The sequence below is a fragment of the Myotis lucifugus genome, unplaced genomic scaffold (genome assembly GCF_000147115.1).
Source record: "Myotis lucifugus unplaced genomic scaffold, Myoluc2.0 scaffold_99, whole genome shotgun sequence".
NCBI classification, from domain to species: domain Eukaryota; kingdom Metazoa; phylum Chordata; class Mammalia; order Chiroptera; family Vespertilionidae; genus Myotis; species Myotis lucifugus.
The window spans coordinates 233,197-249,097 of NW_005871147.1; the positions used below are offsets into that span (position 1 = coordinate 233,197).

The following is a 15,901-nucleotide window of genomic DNA, read 5'->3' on the forward strand; positions in this document are numbered from 1 at the left end:
GACAGTTCAACCCCATATGTCTCTTAAAAAAATAAATGGTCGGAGGAAGACATGGTTGCAGCTGCAATGCAGCTCTGTCCCTCCCACTCCTGCCTCACCACTGTTCACTCTCACCCAGGAACAAGTTGGTCAGGCAGCTGTGCCGCAGCCATGGCTTTTAAAAATACCGGAAAGACACCATGGAACCAGAGGTGGTGATTCACCAAATCACAATTTCTCTAACTAGCCACAATGTAAAGCCTTTGGAGAAGGTGTATGCTCATTTGATCAGAGGTGCAACAGAAAGGAATCTCAAAGTGGAAGGACCAGTTCAGATGCCTACCAAGACTCTGAGAATCACTACAAGAAAAACTCCCTGTGGGGAGGGTTCTAAGACTTCAGATCACTTTCAGATGAGGATCCACAATCAACTCATTAACTTGCACACCCCCTTTGTTAACCAGATTACTTCCATCACGTAGAGTTGAAGTCACCATTGCAGATGCTTGAGCACCATTCCATCTAAATTCTGTCCTGGTATAGTGCACCCATGGCTCTCATACAGCATGTCAGCTGTCTACAGTTGGCTGTCTTCAAGCATAAGGGAAGGAAAGAGTGCCAAGAAACCATTGGGAACATGCATCTGAAGAAAACTGGTAGAGGAATCCGTGATTAGAAGCCAGACCCAGTTTACAAGCATTCTTGTGGAACGTAGTCCCTCAGAGACCCTTTAGGAAAGGGAACTGCACAAAGAATAACTCCTCACTTCTGACGGTCCTTGTTGATTGCCTGCCATTTGGTAAGGCAGCAGCTAGTAAGTTACAAGAGCCCTACAGCCCAATGGCCTTTTTTCCAATGAAGAGAAGGAAAAGTTTATTTCCTACATGTGTCCTAAGAGAAAGGCACAGTTGCTGAGGAGCTGGGATTTATAAAGCATGAGAGTCTTGAATCCTTGGTAGCCTTTGCTTATCAGCACCCCCCACACTAATCAAATCTTTCTTGTTAGGGTCCAAATCTAATTGAAAGGACATAAATATAGAGAAAAAAATATCCTTTATTATAAAATGTTTTCCTTCCTCCCACACCACAAGCCAAGTAACCTTTAGTTGCAACTTTAACACTGATGATCTGGCTTCACAGTGAAATCAAATGCAGAAGGCTAGCTGGCTACTGACACTGTGGCCATGCTTATGTTTTCACTTTAGTAGTGGCTGAGGAACACAAAATTCTGTCAAGGAAGCAAGGTGAACTGAAGGACAGCAAGCTTTGTTTTCCGCTGCCAGGCTATGATAGGGGCTACTTACATGGTTTCTGTCCTGAGGCAGCAGCAATATTCTAAGGCTTTTCATGCTTGAGCTCCTATCCAAAATGTCAATTGCTTTATCAAGATCATCTTGGTTCTTCAGCAGGATGGAGAGCTGTGACACAGGACACAAAAAAAGAAAATCATATAAAAGTCTTTAGTTTGCAGAAATAAGCAAAATAAACAAAAATAAAATTGGAAGAAAACAATCTCGTTGGATACTATGGGGTCTTAAAAGATCACATTGAAACCAGAGAGATATTTTCTTTTCTTTACATGTACAATTCAATAATTTTTAGTAAATTTACAGAGTTGTGCAACCATCACCGCAATTCAATTTTAAAACGTTTCACTGCTCAAAACAGATCTCTTGTGTTATTTATAGTCACCGGCCGCCCCCAAACAGCTATAGTCCCATATTTCTTTCCAAATTAAGCAGTAGAATCCTGTCTGACATTAACGAAATAAGAAGAAAAGGGATATTGGAGGAGGGAGGCTGGAAGAGGATGAAAACTGTTACTTAAATAAGGACACAGCCGAAACCGGTTTGGCTCAGTGGATAGAGCGTCGGCCTGCGGACTGAAAGGTCCCGGGTTCGATTCCGGTCAAGGGCATGTACCTGGGTTGCGGGCACATCCCCAGTGGGAGATGTGCAGGAGGCAGCTGATCGATGTTTCTCTCTCATCGATGTTTCTAACTCTCTATCTCTCTCCCTTCCTCTCTGTAAAAAAATCAATAAAATATATTTAAAAAAAAAAAATAAGGACACAAATTTAGACCACATAGCAGGGTTGGAAAGAGTACATTTTATGGTAGGTGAATTATCCTATCTAATAAAAGAGAAACATGGTAATTAGCCGTACCTCAGCTACCCTTCCCATTGGCTAATCAGGGAGATATGCAAATTAACTGCCAACCAAGATGGCGGCCGGCAGCCAGGCAGCTGACGTGAACAGGGAGGCTTGCTTGCTTCAGTGATGGTGGAAGCCAAGCTTCCCCGCCTGTCTTGCCGGCCTCTGAGCTGCAACTCTAAGAAACATTGTAACAAATATAGAAGCTAAACCAAACCCCAGAAACCTGCTTTAGTCAGCCAGGCTTCAGCCAGCAGGACCACAACATTGTTTCAAATACAGAAGGTAAACAAAGGCCAGAAACCTGCTTTGAGCAGCCGAGGCCTAAGAGCTGGAGCCAAGCCTCAGAGCTAAAGCTGGCCCAGAATAAAAAAAAAAAAAAAAAGAAAAAAAGGAGCGGTTGGGAGATTCAGTCACCCTCCAGCCTGAAAACGGCCCTCAGCCCCTCACCCAGACTGGCCAGGCACCCCAGTGGGGACCCCCACCCTGATCCAGGACACCCTTCAGGGCAAACCAGCCACCCCCCACCCGTGCACCAGGCCTCTATCCTATGTAGTAAAAGGGTAATATGCCTCCCGGCACTGGGATCAGCGGAGCAGCGAGGCCTCCCGGCACTGGGATCAGCGTGACAGGGGGCAGCGCCCAAACCTCCTGATCGCCCTGCGGCTCTGTGTGTGACAGGGGGCGGGGCCACAACCTCCCTATCCGCCCTGCTCTGTTCGTGACAGGGGAAGGCACCCCAACCCCCTGATCAGCCCTGCTCTGTGCCTGATATGGGGGAGCTCCCCAACCCCCTGATCGCCCTGCGGCTCTGTGTGTGACAGGGTGCGGGGCCCCAACCCCCTGATCGGCCCTGCTCTGTGTGTGACAGGGTGCAGCGCCCCAACCCCCTGATCGGCCCTGCTCTGTGGGTGATAGAGGGCGGCGCCCCAACCCCCTGATCCGCCCTGCTCTGTGTGTGACAGGGGGCGGTGCCCCAACTCCCCTATCGGCCCTACTCTGTGAGTGACAGGGGGGAGCTCCTCAACCCCCTGATCGGCCCTGCTCTGTGCGTGACAGGGTACGGAGTCCCAACCCCCCTGATCGGCCCTGCTCTGTGCGTGACAGGGGCTGGCGCCGCAACTTCCCTATCGACCCTGCCTTGAGTGTGACAGGGGGCGGTGCCCCAACCCCCCAATCGGCCGTACCCTGAGCGTGACTAGGGGTGGCATCGCAACCTCCTGATCCGCCCTGCTCTGTGCATGACAGGGGGCAGCGCCCCAACTCCCCAATCGGCCCTGCTCTGAGCCCGACCAGGGGCTGCACCTAGGGATTGGGTCTGCCCTCTGCCACCCGGGAGCAGGCCTAAGCCATCAGGTCATTATCTCCCGAGGGGTCCCAGACTGCGAGAGGGCACAGGACGGGCTGAGGGACCCCCTCTGCCCCCCCCCCCAGTGCACCAATTTTTGTGCACCGGGCCTCTAGTATATTAATAAAACTATTATTACAAATATATAAACATAAATAAAATAAAATTTTAGTAATTACTGTATATATGTCATGAGCTGAAAAAGGTGGGAAATCACTGCTCTAGACATACTCTCTTTAACACTTGGAGTGCGGGTGAATTTCCCGTCAAAATATAGGATGGCTCTGTCTTTTGGTTTTGTTCCATCCACCAAAAGGGTGGATTACAAACAAATATTTGGTAATACGCAGTTACAATCGCCCGAGTTTACACGTTTCCCGCACTCCACCGCAAATCTATATGAACCGAGTTAAAGACGGCTCCCGCGGAGTACGCGCAATTCACGCGAGCCGACTTAACTTGTTTCCCGCACTCCAAGTGTTAATAGGCACAAACATGTTACCTTTCAGACTAATGCAAAGCACCAGTCTAAACAGACTGCAGCCTCTAGTACCTTTCTTATAGCTGGGAAAGCAGCCAACTAACTGACAATCAAAAGAATTCCTTCTTGCCCTAGCTGGTTTGGCTCAGTGGATAGAGCGTCAGCCTGCGGACTAAAGGGTCTCGGGTTCGATTCCAGTCAAGGGCACATTCCCGGGTTGTGGGCTTAATTCTCAGTAAGGGGGCGTGCAGGAGGCAGCCAATCAGTGATTCTCTCTCATCATTGATGTTTCTATCTCTCTCTCCCTCTCCCTTCCTCTCTGAAATCAATAAAAATATATTAATAAAAAAAAAAAGAATTCCTTCCTGCCCTGGTCAGGTAGCTCGAGGAGAAAGAGTCAAAGAAATCGTTGAAGTACATGCTAACTTTTGAAGCAAGCTACAATCAGGAGTTAAATTCTGAGAGAAGAATCCGGCATTTATGACTGTTAATAGAGGTTCTACCCACCAGTTTTCTCCCCTTCCCAGTTCCTCTGCTTCTAGTTAAGTCTCTGCTGGAAAGAAAAAGATCACCTCCAAAATGTAAAGGAGACAATATAAGACCTGGCTCTGACACCATACCTGACTCCACCATGGAGTATTAGAGCTACTGGCATTGAAAGAGCAAGGGAAATGAAAATAGCTATGTAATCTCCCCATATAGTGAAAACAAAACAAAACAAACAAAAAAACCCACCAGAGATCCCAGAGTTATTGGAATTAAGAAAAAAAGCTCCAGAAAGTGAAAACATATGATGATATTACAAGAACAAACCAGGAAATCCTCAGCTAAGCAGAGAGGAAAAAGGTAGGCAGCTGTCCCTACTGTTGTCCCCATATCATCCATCTACTTTCTCACCTCATTGTTCATGTAATGTAGATCAAGAGGCTGCCCAAACACTGTTGTCACCTTGCGCTCCACATCTTCATATCTCACAGGCCGGCTGAATGCTATAATTCTGAAAAGGAATAGGAAGCATGGTTAATTGCATATTTTAACGTAGGATTTAGAAAGCTATGACTTCTGATGATTTTCTTGTGTGTTTTTTTTCAATATAGGACACAATTTGCCTTTTTCTTTATTGTTTCTTTTTCTTCTCTTATCTATCTGTATTTTTTCACTCTTCCTCTAAGTATCTTTAAGGTTTGCTAATAGTATTAGCAAAGTATTTGCTTAGTCCCACCCACCGCTCTACCACTTCAGCTTAGATTTTTCTGTCAATGACAGCTCAGTATCATAGCAGGACACCTAGATTTAAAAACTATGTTCCAAATACTCCTGTTAGGAAGAAAACCTGGAGATTGGTGCAGCAGTCCTAAAACCATGGTGTTAACTCCTAAGTGACTCAACTTCAGACTTGAAAGATTTTTTCCACTGCTCATTTTTGAGATGTCATAGGAATCTCAATATTGATTATCCTCAGAATCGAGATTTCCTACCATAGAGTTACAGGAATTTCCCTTGAGTTGGTTATATGTCTGATTAGTTTATTAACTAGCCACACAAGTGGACATGTAAGTAGTGTTGATATTGATGCTCTTCTAGAAAGACTCCTTTGGTCAGTTCAAAGAACAATTCCTATAATGGAGGATACAGTAAGAACTGCGAATATACTAGAAGCCACTGAGTTGTACAGTTTGTTAAGATTATACAGGTGTTAACATGATTTGTCTTTAACTAGCACAGCAAAATTTAAAAGTGGGAAAAGATGAAACAAGACTGGCAAAATGTTGATAATACTGAAACTGGGTGACACGTCCATGGAGGTTCAGTATAATATTCTCTCTACTTTTGTGTGTGTTTGAAATTTTCATTAAAAAGTTTTAATGAATGTATTAGGATGAACTATATGATACTGCTGATAGTCCTAAAGAGGCAATTTCATATGGATTCAACATAATACTCCGAAACTTAAATTAAAACAAAAATAAGCTAAGAGATAAGCAGATGAGAATATCAGAGAGAACCTCATATATATACTCTTTCTATATATACATATAAAAGAAAATATAGATTAAAAAATATTAGCATGGGGATAGATTTCCTAATTATTACATAAAATATAGAAGACCAAAAGGATAAAGACAGATTTGACAACAAAATTTAAACTTCTGATGACAAAATAAATCATCAACAAAGTTTAAAAAAATATCGCCCTAACCAGTTTGGCTCAGTAGATAAAGTGTCAGTCCACAGACTGAAGGATCTCGGGTTTGATTCAAGGGCAGATACCTCGGTTGTAGGCTCAATCCCTGGCCCTGGTCGGGGCACGTGCAGGAGGCAACCAATTGATGTGTCTCTCTCACAACAATGTTTCTCTCTCTCTGTCTCTCCCTCTCCCATCCACTCTCTCTAAAAATCAATAAAAAAATATTCTCAAAAAAAATAAAATTCTCAGGTGAGGAGTAACACACACACACACACACACACACACACACACACACATCAAACTTGGAGAAAATACTTGCCAAATCAATAGGAAAAAGTCAGAAAATCCAATTAAAAAAACAGGCAAAGTATGATGAGACAATTCAAAGAAGAGTTATGAATGGCTAATAAACACATGAAAAGAAGCTTAGTGTGATGGGAAAAATGCATATTAAAATTTCCTTCATCTTTTAATAGGTCTAGGCTAGATGAAATCTAACTACCATGTGGTGGAGTAAAGTACTTAGCCATGGAACCTCTACAGTTCTTGCCTTCCTCCATGCTGAGAGGAAGCAGTGTGTTGTTCTTTCACATCTTTCCTGCTTCCCCAGAGGGGGAAGAGGTATGAACAGAAGAAGCAACAAGACACAGGAAAGAGGAATCTATGCTATTGGATTTTAATGAAATCTAACCAGATTAACTTCTTTAATGTTGGAAGTTATATTGCTGAATATATTAGTCTATGTCCACCAGGAAATCCAACCATATTGTAATCCTTATATTTTTTCCCTTAAATCATCTGTCCCAAGCAATGATACTGTTGGGTGCTATCTAGAGATGGTTTACCTAGATATGAGTGTTTTTTGGAGCCTGAGAGAATGACTCCTGTAAATTCCTAATCATAAATCATACCCCAGCCCCTTCATTAGGACCTCAGCAGCAGTTCAAAAGGGGCCAGCCTTTTTGAATAAAATATCAGAAGACCACTCAAATGTCCCCAGCACACTATGAGAAAAGGATGGCTCAGAGATAAATTCTCCTGCATTTGGCCTGGAGACAAGCCATTCAAAACCCCCAAGAGCAGCCCAAAAGCCTGGTCAGGATCAGAAACCAGGACTTCCAAAGTTGGTAAGATCTAAACTGCTGCCCACCCAGTGAATAACAAGCATTTTTAGGCCAGTGTTTCAAAGAGGGATCAAACACCCATGACAATCATCTCACCAGTATCCAGACATGAAGGTTTTCAGAGGGAAGGAGATCCTAATCTACAGGCCTCCTCTTCTGCCCTCTTGGGGTTAAGAGGGAGAAAGGTCAGGAGTTTGGGCCCCAAACTTCCAAAGCAAAGGGGAAGTCAGCTTTCCCGAATGGATACTTGGCATAGATGAATGGAAAAAGCCACTACTTTTTTTCTATAAATTTTAATTCTGTAAGGGACTATTTAGATAGATACTGTCTATATTCCCTGTAAAAAGTAAAGAAAGCCCACAATAACATCCTCTACAAAATCCTAAGACATGAAATACACAAAACCAGAGCTGTCTGGCACAAAGCACCTTGAACTTGGCTTCCTTGCCCCAACTTTATAAAGTCCTCAGTTCCACACATAGTACACAAACAGTGAAATGCCATGGCTCCTGAAAACAGCTCCATAAAAAGAGAATGCAGTTTTCAAAACCTTGATACCAATGCTCTGCTGCTCAGGGCTTCAAAAGACCATTCCTGCCTGACCACCTTAAATATTTGTGGTTTCGATCTGGCAGCTTCTCTGAAACTAAACACATACACGTTCTCAGTGTAAGTCTGCTCACTGTAACTGCATACCACTTTGGGAACAGGAATTCAGGAGAGCATAACTGCATAATTAGGCTCCAACACAATTGAGCTTTTGATTTCATATCTACTGAAAACTCCGGGCTGCAAGTCTGGCCATGCTTCCAAAACCCAGCCAGGTTAGAAGTGTGAAAAGCAGCAATAACGAAGTGACAATTTAACTTCCCAGCTACTGGCAAGACACAAGAGGAGCAGCTGGTGACAGGGCTCAGAAGGCCTTCCTCCTTCCAGGCCTGGAAGAGCCCTAGTACCCACATGGCAGCAGTAAGATTATGGCACTGCAGACCACTCTTTGTAAAATGTTTCTACCAGGCAGGCTCTGACAACTTTGTGGGCTTGTAGATGTATCTTTTTAAGGAAGAGCTATAGCCACAAATATCGTATGGAGCTAGCTTCAAAGTGGACTGAAAACTGCCAGCAGCAGAGAGGTGCCAATACTAAGAATGTCTGGAGAAACTAAGGTCCTCTGGAGGGACTTGTAAAGTAGGGGGACCTTATACTTATCAGTAGTATCCTCTTCGACTCTCCAAATGCTGGGAGCAAAGAAAAATGGGGGATATCAATGAAAGAAAGGCAAAGAGTGGGAGACAGATATGAAAGGCACACTTATGCACATACATACACACAGGGTCCCAAATATCCCGTGACCAGAGTTCTCTATGGCTTTTAGAAGTTTTTCTTTAAATAACATGAGAAATTAAGTGAAGTCATATTTTTCTTCACTAAGAACATCTACCTTAACTTCCTACCAAAAACACCCCCAAAAAACAAACAAAACAAAAAAACACAACAAAAAAACTAAATACTGACAATGGAGAAAAGGACATCAGGGTTTTGTAATATTACTTTCACTTCCCTAACAAGGTAAGGGAATATAGACTGAAAAACTCCCTCTTTCTTTGTTCTCAAATGATCTGAACTCCTTCACATCTGAGGGACTTGGTGAAGCTTCCCATGACCTAGACGTTATAAAAAACTTCCAATTCATCACCCTGGCCTCTGACATGGACAAAATTAGGGCCACGCTATCAGGGAAGGTAATGGCACATCACAGGAGAATCATAAACTCCCTCTAATGCGTGCAAGTGGTACAGTGTCAGAGTGTCTGGAAGTTATGACTCTGAGAAGGGCTGAAGTCTTGACTTCCTCCCCTCGCAAACTGGCAGATCTCACAGTAGCAGAATAAGAGCAGGAGAGTAAAACATCAGTTTAAGTGGCTTCCATATAGACTAGAAATAAGGTTCAATTGGTAGGCCAAGCCAAGGGTGAAACTTTACCCTTTATGTCCAATCAACCCCATTGTCCAGCCAGTGACCGCACAAGAATCACTCCAGGGACACAACTACTAATCAGAAAGCAGACTTACCGCCTCTCCCCGTTGTGCTCAAACTTGATTCTGACGTCACTCTGCCAAAGAAATGACAGACAAGTTAGCGGGTACTCTGGCATGTGTTACTCCCAGGTAAGCAATAGGCAGTCATTTAGCAACATTAAGCAAATATCCCTGATGTCCTTTTCCAGCATCTCTACCCCCTGGGTATTCTCCTTTCCAATCAGTTGTAGTCTTCCAGTTCTAATCTCAGGGGCAACAAAGCTCTTGGGACAAGATCCCTAGGCGGCTGCCCCAGCTTAGTTGCTTTGCTCTGGCATTTCATCCCTCCATATAATTTCCTGGCCAGGATACCGTTCCTTCTTGGCTGATGTAACTGAACAGAAAAAGAAATCTTAGTACTAACACTTCCTAACTATATAGCTATGAGCAAGTTATTTACCCTCTATGAATCTTGGTTTTTCCATCTGTAGAATGGGGCTAAATATGTCTAATTTGCAGAGTTGCTATGAGAACTAAATAAGATAATAGAAGTAAAGTGCCTGATATACAGTAGACACGCAATAAATGGTTGCTACTGCTAGTATTGATTTCTGTGATCCTCTCAAGGCTACCCCCAGGGGGATAACGTGGGACCCTGGACAAATTACCTTATAACTGCCCCCAGCTTTATCCTAAATGACCATCATGGGTAGCCTATAAGCTCTGGGAGAACAGGAATCACATCTATCTTGTTTCTGTACCCCGGAGACAATCAAGGGAATATGTAATATATGTGCTTAATATTTATTAAATGGATTAATTAGAGAACAAAGTTGAGTGTAAATATCAGAAATAAAAGGAAGTAGAAGTGTTAGAATGTTAAGGAACAAATCAAGGAGTAAGAGATATTGTGAAGGGCAAACAAACAACTTGTGGGAGTTAAAAATGAAAGGAAAAGGGAAGAGCTATGACAGAACAACAGATATAGAGGGGGAAAAAGTAAGATTGTTAGGAAATCAACAAATAATATAGAGAAGAGAAAGAATTCATAATCAATGAAGATCATATTGAGAAAGATACATTTATAGAATGGCATAGAAGAAAGTAGAGGCTTTCAAAGCATTTGAAGATGAGGAACACAGAACAGACAAAAAAGGAAGAGCCTGAAAGGTAGAATGGATGCATAAGGACTTCCTCTTCCCAAGAGATTAGGGGCCTACAATTCTCTTCCAGTCCACTGAAGAACCGGACCAGTGGTTCTAATTTACACTCTTAAAATTGTGGAGAACCCCAAAGATCTTTGTTTATGTAAATTATATCTAATTTTTCCATACTAGAAATTAAAACTGAGAAAAAAATTTTTTCATTTTAAAATAATAAAAAACCATTACATGTTAACATAAATACATTTTTTATTTTAAAAAATAACTGTTTTTTAAAAATTTAGTGAGAGCTGGCTGGGTAGCTCGGTTGGTTAGAACATTGTCCTGATACGCCAAGGTTGCGAGTTCAATCCCCAGTCAGGACACACACAAGAAGCAACCAATGAATACATAAATAAGTGGAACAAATCGACGTGTCTGTCTGTCTGTCTCCTCCTTCCTCTCTCTCTAAAATCAATCAATAAATTTTTTTTAAAGGGTTTAGTGAGAGAATGCAAATCTTTTCAATGCATGGCTTAATAGGAGACAGCTGAATTCTCATATTAGCTTCTGCTTTGTATATATTGCAATATTAGATATCATGTAGCCTGTGGAAAACTTTAGATTCTTAAGAAAATGAGGCTGAAAAGGGCAAGTAACATCTTGGTATTATTATTATGAAAATTGTTTAGACCTCAAGGACTCCTGAAAGGGTCTTAGGAACCACCCAGAGGTCCCTAATTCACACCTTGAGAATCACTGAATTAAAATATAAGCTTTCCATCCTCGGATTATTTTAAATACAAGGAAACTGGGGGCCAGAGAGCTTAATGGCCCTGAAAAGGTCGCCTACTAAACAGTGGAGACCATAGCTTCCCTGAGGAATAGGTCTGTGATGTGACAATTCTTCCAAATACAACCCTGATATAGCCCTCTCATCCTTAATATAACATATGGACCACTTCATCCATGAATAACATATGACGATAGTTAACATTTATTGAGCATTTACTATATACTGAGACTTGTTCTAAGCATCTATCTATATAATCCTTCCTATATAATAAAGAGCTAATATGCTAATTAACTGGACAGTGGAGTGACTTTCCAGAACGACCAGTGGGCGGGGGGCGGGGCCGTGAGGTCCTGAGGCAGCCGGGACCATGAGGGCCGAGGCAGCCGGGGCTGTGAGGGCTGAGCCCCTTGCACAAATTTTGTGCATCGGGCCTCTAGTCTATATAATAAAAGCCTAAGTGACCATTATGGCAGAATGACCAGAACGATTGGTCACTATGATGCGCACTGACCACCTGGGGGCAGAGGCTCAACGCAGGGGGAGGGCCGCTCAGCCAGAAGCCAGACTCACAGCTGGTGAGTGCAGCGGCGGTGGTGGGAGCCTCTTCTGCCTCTGCAGAAGCGCTAAGGAGCAGTGAGTCAAGCAGTAAGGAGCAGTGAGCAGGCGGGCAGTAAGGAGGGAGGGGTCCTGGACTGTGAGAAGGCGCAGGCCAGGCTGAGGGACCACCCCCCACAGTGCACAAATTTCATGCACCAGGCCTCTAGTGTTACATATATCAATTAAACTAACCCTCACAACAGGTACTATTATTATCCTTATTTTACATAAGAAACCGAGTTACAATGAAATTAAATAAGTTCTCTCAAGGTCATGAATCTTGTAAAAGAAAAGCCAGGATTTGAACTGAGGAAGACCAGCTCTTAACTACCATATTATGCTACAAGTTAAGCATTACATAGGCAAAGGAGGTTTATTTTATTCACAGATGCAGGGCTTCAATGGGAGCACTGAAAGAAGGAAACTGTCAAATGATCTTTTGTAATGTTACTTTTTGGAACTCATGGAGGAGATGAAAAGCTCCCCATATCTAGGGTAATAATGGAGTCAGACCAGGAGATTGGTACCACAGCCGGCCCCGCCCCCCATCACCACCCACCCCCCACTGCCACCCACCCCTAGTTCCCCATTCGCCATCAGGCGATCGGAGCCTGCCGGCTGGGGGGAGGGACCAAGAGGTGGTCAGTGTGCCTCATAGTGACTGGCCATCCGAGGCTTGCCTGCGCCTCGGGCCAGCCCTGGGCAGCTGGGGGCTGAGGGAGTCCGGAGGCGGGCGCCTGCTACCCCAGCAGGGCTGAGGGGACTGGGCGCCACCATCTTTGAGGGTGTGGCAGTCAATTAGCATATTCCCTTCTTATTGGCTGTGGGTGCCGCCATCTTTGAGGGCGGGGAAGCAATTAGCATATTCCCTCTTTATTGGCTGTGGGTGCCGCCATCTTTGCGATGGGGTGAGGGTCAATTAGCATATTGCCCTTTTATTATATAGGATTCTATTTTTAGAACAGTTTTAGATTTACAGAAAAATTGACCAGATATAGTAATGAGTACCCAAATACCCCCCTCTACAGTTTCCCCTACTATTAACATGTTATATTAGTATGGAACATTTATTTTTGTTATAACTAGTTAACCAATATTGATGTATTAATTAAAGTCCATAGTTTATCCAGATGTCCTTAGGTTTAGTTTTCTCTGTTGATTTTTATCTAATTTTTATAGCAATAACAAGCACGTAACAATAGCTCTCATTTTAAAACTGAGATAATAATTAGATGCACCTATGAAGGAATCCCCTCAGTCCATTGGGACTGAGGGAACCAAATACATTCATAATCTAAGCACTATTCTATTAGTCAGAAATTAGTGCATTTAGTTGAAAAGGGTATTAAACTTTTGCTCCAAACTACAGATCACTCCTACTCAAGCATGTGATTAGTAAGCAGTGTAAGTAAAGAAGCCTAGTGCTCTGAATCCCTTTTCTGATGTGATGACAGCCTTTCAGAGCACATTCATGACCAACTTCCATGTACCACACGGTGTGTCAAAATCTGCCAAATTCCCAAATCGGAGTTTCCCTTTTCAGGCTCACAAGAGTAAGCCATGGATAAGGAAAGTTCAGATAAAGATAATTTAATTCAATTCCTTCCCACCAAACATTCTCCTTGCCTCTCTGAGGCATTTCAAACTGGCCAAGTCCCCTTTCATGAGCTTCTCTTTTCCCCGCCTCTGTGACTCTATCCCAGCCCAAGGAACCTGCCACCACTCTAACCACTTCTGCTTCTTTGTTGGTTCCTCTTCCTCATTTCCTCTCCCACCCCTCCCCCAGCACAAGACCTGTCCTGATATCTGGACTTTTGGCCTCTGGATTGATCCCTCCTCACATCTTCTCCTCAGTAGAAATAAAAAATCTCTATATTCAGCCCCAATCTCTCAAGCAAAACTTCATCCAGAGAGAGGTCAATGCGGGGAAAAGGAGACATATGTAATATTTTCAACAATAAAGAATTAAAATTTTAAAAAAACCACATTCATCTGTCTTCCACATATCTAAGGCAGATATGTTGTTGTTAAGAATGTAGTGCTAGCCCTGGCCTGTGTGGTTCTGTTGGTTGAACGTCGTCCCATGCATCAAAGGGTCGCCGGTTTAATTCTGATCAGGGCACATGCCCAGGTTGTGGGCTCAATCCCCAGTAGGATGCATGTGGGAGGCAGCTGCTCGATGTTTCTCTCTTTCTTTCTCTCAAATCAATAAAAACATTTAAAAAAAATAAAGAAGAAGAAGAAGAATGTAGCACTAGCTTCAAACCCTGGCTCTACAACCTCTTAGCTCTGTAACCTTGAACTTGTTACTAACCTCTCTGTGATTCAGTTTTCTCATCTATAAAGTGAGAATAGTGATAGTATCTATCCCATGGAACTATCAAAAGAATTGGATAAAATAACTGATAAAAGTATGAGAACTGATATATCATAAGTGCTCAATAAATAATAATACAGGCCCATTATTCTTTAGCCAGAACTGTTGGGGCCAAAAGTATTTCAGAATGCACTTTTGGATTTAGAGAGGTAGTATGGTACATGTTCTATGTATTTTTTATTATTTGACACCTCCCCCCAGGAGGAGGGGCAGCACTCCCATGGCAGAGGTAGAATGCTCACAGGTATCTCGCATACTCCTCTGCATTGCTTAGCCTCTCTTGAAGTTAGTTTTGGGCTTTGTGACTTGTTCTGACCAAGAGTTGGGAACAGAATTGAATTTCAGATGATCTTCCCTGACAGCCACATGTTCCAAATCAGTGAAGCCAACCTCAATTAGGGTCTCTAAGTGACTGAGGAATCCTATCCTCCCCTTCTCTGTATTGGACATATTATGTTAAGTCACTAAGATTTAGGGTTTATCTGTTAAACTAGTTTTTGTAATGAAAAGTATGAATATTCACAATAAATGGAATAAAGACTACAAATAACCCCTATGTTCATTCAGACCAGGTATTTGTTTTTGTTTTTTTAATCCTCACCCAAGGATATGGTTTTTTATTTTTAAGAGAAAGGGAGAGGGAGAGAGAAACATTGATGTGAGAGAGAAACATCGGTTGCCTCCCACATACACCTCCATCGGATATCAAACCTGCAATCTGGGTATGTGCCCTGACCAGGAATTGCACCCAAGAACCTTCAATGCATGGGAAGACGCTCCAACCAACTGAGCCACACCAGCTTTTGTTGCCAATGAGTTTGCCACAAATTTACCAAAAAATAATAAAATTGCCTTTCAGTTTACAGTACTCTTTGAATTGCAGAATTGCAGATAAGGGACTCTGGACCTGCAAAAGCCATATATAGACGCACAGTCTGTTTTTTTCACTGTAATATCAAACTCAACCTAGACATAGTCTGCATCAACTACCCTCCTAAACTAGTCTTCCTTCTTAGTGTTGCTGTTTCTAACCTTGGTACCACTGTTCTCTTGGCTACAGGCTCAAATCTCAGAGTTCTGCTTGATCCTTTCCTTTCTTTCCCCTCCTCACAGCCAGACAGCAAGTTCCAATTCTCCCTTCAAAGGTCTCTGGTTTAAGACTCTGTTACCCACTCTCCATCATCACTTACTTTGCCCCTTATTCTATCACTCCTGGATTCTAAAAGTAACTCTGTACTTTTTGGCAACCCCCTTCCAACATAGTTTACATTCCTCTACAATTTCAATCATCTTAACCACTGCTTTCATCATGTCCCTTCCTTACTAAAAAAGTAATCAGTAATCCTCATGACCTTACAGAATAAAGTCTAAGTTCTCAGCTATCATTCTAAGTTCTCTGGAATTTAAGTCCATTCAGTTCACCTAACCATCTCACATTGCTTGTTCTCAACAGGAAGCCTCTCCAGACAGATCAATGTCCACCCTATTTCCTGAAATATGCCATATTCATTCCTTTCCCTAGGCCTTTAATCATTCAGTTTCCCAACCTGGAATGCCATTCTTCTTCCTTTCCACCTAACTAAACTTTTGCAGCCTAGTTCAAGTGCCATCTCCTCCAGAAATGACTCCGTAACTCCTTGGCCCAAGTTCATCTTTCACTTTCCTGGCTTCCTATAGCATTCACTACTTGTACCATAT

At 42.9% G+C, this 15,901-nt stretch overlaps 1 protein-coding gene and 1 pseudogene across 2 annotated transcripts in view; one reads left to right on the plus strand and one right to left on the minus strand.

Annotated features, from left to right (window-relative positions):
• Window positions 1-15,901, minus strand: part of MAP3K3 (mitogen-activated protein kinase kinase kinase 3) — a 52,227-nt gene that overhangs the window by 29,015 nt on the left and 7,311 nt on the right. For both annotated transcript variants that reach the window (XM_014458685.2, XM_014458684.2), the window contains exons 3-5: window positions 9,346-9,386; window positions 4,860-4,959; window positions 1,284-1,397 (exon numbers count right to left, since the gene is read on the minus strand). In XM_014458685.2, coding sequence (XP_014314171.1) covers window positions 1,284-1,397; window positions 4,860-4,959; window positions 9,346-9,386 — 255 coding nt within the window. The remainder of the gene's footprint in view (window positions 1-1,283; window positions 1,398-4,859; window positions 4,960-9,345; window positions 9,387-15,901) is intronic.
• Window positions 132-664, plus strand: LOC102442879 (annotated as a pseudogene).